At 41.9% G+C, this 8547-nt stretch overlaps 1 protein-coding gene across 1 annotated transcript in view; it reads right to left on the bottom strand.

Annotated features, from left to right (window-relative positions):
• Positions 1-1595: 1595 nt before the first annotated feature.
• SLC5A1 (solute carrier family 5 member 1) overlaps positions 1596-8547 on the bottom strand; it is a 65112-nt gene continuing 58160 nt past the window's right edge. The window contains exons 13-15 of the mRNA XM_044289541.1: positions 6970-7185; positions 2919-3024; positions 1596-2228 (exon numbers count right to left, since the gene is read on the bottom strand). Coding sequence (XP_044145476.1) covers positions 2020-2228; positions 2919-3024; positions 6970-7185 — 531 coding nt within the window. The 3' untranslated portion in view covers positions 1596-2019. The remainder of the gene's footprint in view (positions 2229-2918; positions 3025-6969; positions 7186-8547) is intronic.

The raw sequence follows: 8547 nt of genomic DNA, 5'->3' as shown, positions 1-8547 counted from the left end.
AACAGCGCCCTCCACAGATCCCCCATATAACAGCGCCCTCCACAGATCCCCCATATAACAGCGCCCTCCACAGATCCCCCATATAACAGCGCCATCCACAGTTCCCCCTCAACAGCGCCCTCCACAGATCCCCCATATAACAGCGTCCTCCACAGATCCCCCATATAACAGCGCCCTCCACAGATCCCCCATATAACAGCGTCCTCCACACATCCCCCATATAACAGCGTCCTCCACACATCCCCCATATAACAGTGCCATCCACAGGTCCCCCATAACAGTGTCCTCCACAGATCCCCCATATAACAGCGCCCTCCACAGATCCCCCATATAACAGCGTCCTCCACAGATCCCCCATATAACAGCGCCCTCTCCAGATCCCCCATATAACAGCGCCCTCCAAAGATCCCCCATATAACAGCGCCCTCCACAGATCCCCCATATAACAGCGTCCTCCACACATCCCCCATATAACAGTGCCATCCACAGGTCCCCCATAACAGTGTCCTCCACAGATCCCCCATATAACAGCGCCCTCCACAGATCCCCCATATAACAGCGCCCTCCACAGATCCCCCATATAACAGCGCCCTCCACAGATCCCCATATAACAGCGCCCTCCACAGATCCCCCATATAACAGCGCCATCCACAGTTCCCCCTCAACAGCGCCCTCCACAGATCCCCCATATAACAGTGTCCTCCACAGATCCCCCGTATAACAGCGCCCTCCACAGATCCCTCATATAACAGCGTCCTCCACACATCCCCCATATAACAGCGTCCTCCACACATCCCCCATATAACAGTGCCATCCACAGGTCCCCCATAACAGTGTCCTCCACAGATCCCCCATATAACAGCACCCTCCACAGATCCCCCATATAACAGCGCCCTCCACAGATCCCCCATATAACAGCGTCCTCCACAGATCCCCCATATAACAGCACCCTCCACAGATCCCCCACAACACAGCGTCATCCACAGATCCCCCACAACTCAGCGTCATCCACAGATCCCCATAACTATGTCATACCCAGCCGCGTCAGCGGCTCATATGGGAAAATCCAAGCAAATAGACCTTTAGCACAATTCCTTTAAAATATCGCATCGCATACCGTTATCGCAATTTTTAGGGCCCTAATCGCAATCGCACAAAATTCCCATATCGTGCAGCCCTAGTACATACTGTAAGGTCCTTTTACATGGCCTGATGTCGAGCCGAAAAACAAGTTGATCGGCCAATCGAATCTGTATGGGGTGAACAATCATTATTACATTTATTCAGGCCTCCCCCTTCTTCCCCCATACACTTCACATTATGATGGCAGTACATCCCCGCTTTACGCTGGGAGTTTTGCTGCCGACCAGTGAGAACTTTTATGCTTGCATAAAAGATCTGATCAGCTCGTGTTTGATCAGATTGGGCCAATGATCGGATGAACAAACATTGCTACAACTGTTGTCTTCCAGATCATCGGCCCATAAATTTACGAGGCATATCCTTGGCAAGACCTACAAGTAATGCACCCGATTTACCTCTATGCCGATGAGAATCATAAAAGGTTGATGAAATTGGTTACTTTTCAAAACAAAACAAGGATCTAAAATTCTTTCTTGAAATAGTTGTATTATTTATTAAAATACAATAAATCTTCTACCTAGAAAGTAGAGGGCATAATGGTATCCATTCTTTCCACCTGCCGACAATATTTATAGCACAAACTATTGCAGTCATTCTGCATTACCCATGCATTGCAGGTCAATGCAATCCTTATGGTTCATTACCAGCTCATTTCTAGGACCTTTCCTTCTTTGCCCTGATGCGTGATGTTATAATGTTTATTGGTCTGTTAGCCACAGGGTAGTTTCTACAGGTTAATCAATTGAATGTCCAATTTTCCTTTCTTTTTACAAGTGCTCTCACATGAATAAAGCATGTCACAGAATTAACCATCTAATCTTTGATCTGAGGTGGAATTGGATGGCATCAACAATGTCTGTTAATAACGCATCACATCTAAGCAAAGTACCCATGGCAGAAAACAGCCACAGCCAGCAGGATGATGGCGTTGATATTGACCACATTCCTCCAGAGGGGCTTTTCTGAGGTGTCTGTCATCTTGGATTCCAAGGCCGCCTTCTCTTCTTCGCTAAGTTTTGGTGCTTTCGTGGTGTCGAAACCGCAGAACCAGTTGTAGGCTTTCTTAAAGAAATTCTGTTTTTTGACTGCATCAAATATAAGAACAAGTGTTGAAGAGAAACAGTTCAAAGTAGACAATCATGTTACATGCTTTGTACAGAGATTTGTATGTCATTGGTTGATATTGTGTTATTTGTAGTGCATTATTTTCATGCACATAAGGCTTTTCATGTACCGTAAATTTACCTTACCAAAATTCTCTATTGTTTTTAACTCTAAAATCACATACTGATTAATTTCACAATTTGAAGCTCTATTTCTCTGTACATAACCCCAAATCTCATAAATCATAACAGAATTTTTAACCTAAAAACAAACATTATTTGTATTTAATTTTCTACTTAATGCTAGTTCTGCCCATAAAAAATGCTATTTCTATCATGCAGTTTATAACACTTGCGCAGTTTCTAGTTTTGTAACTAGATAGTATATTGTAGTAGTTTAACATTTAGCATGGATTCCACATCGAAATCCTTGTAAAAAATCATGGAAAACTTGTGCCCCATTTGTTTCCAGTGTGATCCACATTGCCATTCGTACTTCTGTGAATTTATATGTATGGATTTATAGTATACAGCAAGAAGTATTGTCAAATAAACATAGCCTAATGAAACTACATAATTTTTTTTTAAATGTTGAAATAAAAAAGTAGAGAAAAAAAATCACATAAAAAGATTATTTTTTTAAGGTAGATATTATTTAGCGCTATGTCTAACCTTCCTCAAAGTCATCTTCATCAACCTCTTCATTAACCCAATCATTAGCATCCAAGTCTTCTCTATCCTCTTTGCTATTTCTCAAGGACCAACACAGGCGGTGAAGCTGCAAATATAAATATTATCCATTCAATACCGAGCACATAAGTGTACAGAACATACAAAAGACTTCAAAAATGTGTTAGTATTTACTGTGCTAGGAAAGTTTCTTTTGCATATTTTTCACACCTGAAGTGAAGGTGGGGAAATACAAGTAGGTAGGGACAACAGAATTAAGCAGGCCCAGCAAAACTTTAGTGCAGTACAAAATACTGCGAACTGTATCACCGTCCTGAGGACTTGGATTCAAGAGGGCACCTGCTGCCATCTGCATAAGCAATGTCGAGAGCATCAGATCATTATGTACCTGGCTGGCAGTGTTAGGGTCCATTCACACGTCCGTAACAGGATCCGCAAAACACGGACACGGCAATGTGTGTTCCGCATTTTGTGGACCACACATTGCCGGCACTAATAGAATATGCCTATTCTTGTCTGCAATTGCGGACAAGAATAGGATATGTTCTATTTTTTTCGGGAACAAAAATGTGGACCCGGATATAGATATAAAGAAGGACATATATACAAACCGGATTCCCAAAAAGTTGGGACACTATACAAATCGTGAATAAAAACTGAATGCAATGATGTGGAGGTGCCAACTTCTAATATTTTATTCAGAATAGAACATAAATCACGGAACAAAAGTTTAAACTGAGAAAATGTACCATTTTAAGGGAAAAATATGTTGAATCAGAATTTCATGGTGTCAACAAATCCCCAAAAAGTTGGGACAAGGCCATTTTCACCACTGTGTGGCATCTCCCCTTCTTCTTACAACACTCAACAGACGTCTGGGGACCGAGGAGACCAGTTTCTCAAGTTTAGAAATAGGAATGCTCTCCCATTCTTGTCTAATACAGGCCTCTAACTGTTCAATCGTCTTGGGCCTTCTTTGTTGCACCTTCCTCTTTATGGTGCGCCAAATGTTCTCTATAGGTGAAAGATCTGGACTGCAGACTGGCCATTTCAGTACCCGGATCCTTCTCCTACGCAGCCATGATGTTGTGATTGATGCAGAGTGTGGTCTGGCATTATCTTGTTGAAAAATGCAGGGTCTTCCCTGAAAGAGATGACGTCTGGATGGGAGCATATGTTGTTCTAGAACCTGAATATATTTTTTTGCATTGATGGTGCCTTTCCAGACATGCAAGCTGCCCATGCCACACGCACTCATGCAACCCCATACCATCAGAGATGCAGGCTTCTGAACTTAGCGTTGATAACAACTTGGGTTGTCCTTGTCCTCTTTTGTCCGGATGACATGGCGTCCCAGATTTCCAAAAAGAACTTTGAATCGTGACTCGTCTGACCACAGAACAGTCTTCCATTTTGCCACACTCCATTTTAAATGATCCCTGGCCCAGTGAAAACGCATGAGCTTGTGGATCTTGCTTAGAAATGGCTTCTTCTTTGCACTGTAGAGTTTCAGCTGGCAACGGCGGATGGCACGGTGGATTGTGTTCACTGACAATGGTTTCTGGAAGTATTCCTGAGCCCATTCTGTGATTTCCTTTACAGTAGCATTCCTGTTTGTGGTGCAGTGTTGTTTAAGGGCCCGGAGATCATGGGCATCCAGTATGGTTTTACGGCCTTGACCCTTACGCACAGAGATTGTTCCAGATTCTCTGAATCTTCGGATGATGTTATGCACAGTTGATGATGATAGATGCAAAGTCTTTGCAATTTTTCGCTGGGTAACACCTTTCTGATATTGCTCCACTATCTTTCTGCGCAACATTGTGGGAATTGGTGATCCTCTACCCATCTTGGCTTCTGAGAGACACTGCCACTCTGAGAAGCTCTTTTTATACCCAATCATGTTGCAAATTGACCTAATTACTGTTAATTGGTCTTCCTGCTCTTCGTTATGCTCAAATTTACTTTTTCCAGCCTCTTATTGCTACTTGTCCCAACTTTTTGGGGATTTGTTGACACCGTGAAAATTTTAATCAATGTATTTTTCCTTTAAAATGATACATTTACTCGGATTAAATGTTTGATCTGTCATCTACGTTCTATTACAAATAAAATATTGACATTTGCCATCTCCACATCATTGCATTCAGTTTTTATTCACAATTTGTTTAGTGTCCCAACTTTTTTGGAATCCGGTTTGTATATGTGTGTGTGTATGTATGTTCCGCGATCACTCAAAAACGCAACCATCGATTTCAACGAAACTTGGTATACACATCCCTTGCTATCTGGGAAGAAATCTTGTGGGGGTCATACGTCCCTACACCGCAGCTGCATGGAGTTTGTATGCTCCAACTGTTTTTGCTACACACATATTGCTCTGTAACTCAAAAACGAATCTTATAAATTTCTACTAAACTTGGTAGCAGAAGGATCCGCCTGCGCATGGGCATATTTCATTCATTTCATCTAATGTTTGTGTGTCCTCCATAACAGTGACCTCTACAGCACCCTGCCCCTTTAACAGTGAACTCCACAGTCCCCCAGCCCTTTAACTTTGACCTTCACAGCAGCCCGCCCCTTTAACATTGAGTTTCACAGTACCACACTCCCTTGACAGTGACCTCCTCAGGGGTCCGCCCCCTTAACAGTGACCTCCACAGTACCCCGCTCCATTAACAGTGACCTCAAAGTACCCCGCCTCCTTAACAGTGACCTCCACAGTGCCCGCCCCTTTAACAGTGACCTCCACAGCACCCTGCTCCTTTATTGCTAGGGCAACACTATGACATCTGTTGCGCAAAATTTTGTCTTAACAATTTTTATAATGATAGGCTATGGTGTCGCAAAAGATTTTTCTGCGACTGTCGCGTTTCAGTTGCAGCATGTCACATGTCTTAGTGCAACACCATAGACTATCATTATAAAAATTGTTGCGTGAAATTGGTGCAACATCAATGTTGCACGACACATGTAGCAGTGTAGTTGTGCCCTATGTGTCGTGCGATCTATTGTCGCGTGGCACATGTCGTCGTGTAGCCCTAGCCTAAAGCTGACCTACAGCAGTGAAGAAAAATGGCGGGGTTTTTATTGAAACCTGAAGTAAAACTGTGTGTATGTAGAGACTAAGCGCCTGCAAGCTTCTATTGGCTGATAAGGGACATGTGACCTTGTGTATGGCAGTTGGGGTATGAAGAGAAAGACTTGCAGGCTTCTATTGGCTATTTTTTTAGAAATATCTCTGGAATGGTACATCCTAGAGAGCTGAGACCTGGTGTTAAACCTTCCCGGACACCTGATGTACCTGTGTTCTAAATTTGGTGAAGATCGGTTCAGTCATTTGGTCGCGCATAAAGAACAGACAGACAGACGTTGGGACTGACAAACTCATTGTGTATTGGCATGTTACCTCCACAGTATTCTTTCCCAGATAGTAAATGATATGTGTACCAAGTTTAGTAGAAATTGATCGATGAGTTTTTGAGTTACAGAGCAATATGTGTGTAGCAAAATCCGTTGGAGCATACAAACTCCATGCAGCTGCGGTGTAGGGGTGTATGACCCCCACAAGATTTATTTCCAGGTAGCAAGGGATGTGTATACTAAGTTTCGTTGAAATCGATGGTTGCGTTTTTGAGTGATCGCTGAACATACATACATACATACACACACACATATACACGTCCTTAAATATATATATATATATATATATATATATATATATATATATTTTATCATTACAGTCCTCCATTAGACATTTATGTTGGGATTTTATACAGGAGGCTTGCTGTGTACACAGGTCCCTTTTAAGTCACCATTTGGAAATTGACGATATCTGCACATACGGTATAAGAATGAAACTGCATTTGTTTTAATGCAATTTTTTACTAGATAAGTAAATGGTAATATTTAGAAGCATATTTTTATATAGGTTTTACTTGTAAACTGTGATGGTTTTGTTTTATTTACCATGTACACAATAAAACGGATGTCAGTAATCATTAAAAATCAACAATACTTTTTTTTTACTCACATGTATGTCAGGGATGGGCTTAGTCATGAAGGACACAGCCAATACAATGATAGTGGTTGCTGTAAAGAGGATCATTGCAAAATATAGATAATGCACACCGCAAATGATTTTTGGGCAGTTGCTGGGCTTCACACAACTTCCAGTGCCATAAGCAAATTCAGCGATCATCCGTGACAGACCAATTAATAGTCCAATTATTAATCCCCAGAAGGCTCCCTAAAAAAAAGACATGAAAATGGTAATCATTAAGGGTGAACCGACATGCGGCAGATTTGTTCCAGATATTTCTGCAACTGCCCATTCAGCTAAATGGGCTTACAGAAATCCATGCACATGTTGTGCAGTAAGATGTGCAGAATGGATTTTTCGCTTGTAAATAGGGGTGATGTTCTGCACCCTTCCATCTTTAGTGTTTTTGCACTTTTGGTGCAGTTTTTGTGGTAAAAACGCCAGCGCCAGATGTTAGCAGAAAAATTGTATAGGAAATATAAAACACAAGTGTTTTTTTTTTTTGGCTAGCTAATTATTTTTATTTAAATTTGGTGGAATTTCTGTGTCTCTGGTGTTTTTTTTGTTTTTTTTTTACAAAATGATGATTCTAGGCACATTTTTTTTATGTCGTATACTTCTCTATAAGAAAAAAACACCAGAAAAAAGGCAGTAATAAATTAAATAAAAAAAAGGTACAGTATATAAAAAACTGTAAGTGGTTTATATTACCTTTCATAGTGACAAAAATCACCATAGCAAATTCATATGTGCAGGGGCCCTGGCAGTTTAGTTTAGAAATCCCAGTCCAATCCCTAACCACTTCAGGTATCGCTCTGGTAATCTCTACATGCCATATCAGATTAGATAGTCATATTTATTTGTGTTTCTTTACATTGGTCACTTTTTTACATCTATGAGAAAATGCATTAGACTAGTCATACACCTAAAATCCGGAAAAATAAAGGATAAATATGATGCACCCTCTTTAACCTGTGTAAGGATAATGAGATTGACTCTATTACCCTATTACCTCACTTAACCCTCCATGAGCCAGATCCAATCTGGCAGACAAGAGACGTCCATATATTACAATGGACGGCCATATCAGCGCAGAGAAAAGGCCTGGTTAATTGTCTCTCCCCCCCCCCCCCCCCCTTCCCCGGCCATCTAGCAAACTCCACTGTTTGCCTGATTTGTGGCTCTAAATTGAATAGGTTGTCTCAGATTAAACTATCTCTACGCTGGGTTCACACCTGAGCGTATTCGATAAGCACTGTTTACAGGCATTTTTATCAGGTGGTTTTGAGGCGTATTTTGGGGGCGTTTTTGTATTTTGGAAACGCGCGTCGTACGCGCGTTCTTGCTATTGGCCACAGAGGCGTACAATGAAAAACAGAGCTCTGTACTTCTTGGGGCGTAGGGCGTTTTACAGCGCGTTCAAGGTCCCTTTAGACAGAAAAATTCAGCTGGCGATTGTCAGGAAGGAACCGTTCCCCAGTATGGGGAGCAGTGATTGCTAGTGCCATCGCTCGTGCCCATACAGACTTGTTGTTTGCCAACAGCAGAGCATGTTTAGACAGCACGTTC

This window comes from Bufo gargarizans, chromosome 1, assembly GCF_014858855.1.
Source record: "Bufo gargarizans isolate SCDJY-AF-19 chromosome 1, ASM1485885v1, whole genome shotgun sequence".
In the NCBI taxonomy this organism is placed as follows: Eukaryota; Metazoa; Chordata; class Amphibia; order Anura; family Bufonidae; genus Bufo; species Bufo gargarizans.
Note: the sequence above shows the minus strand (reverse complement) of the source record. Positions and strands in the feature narration are given on the sequence as shown.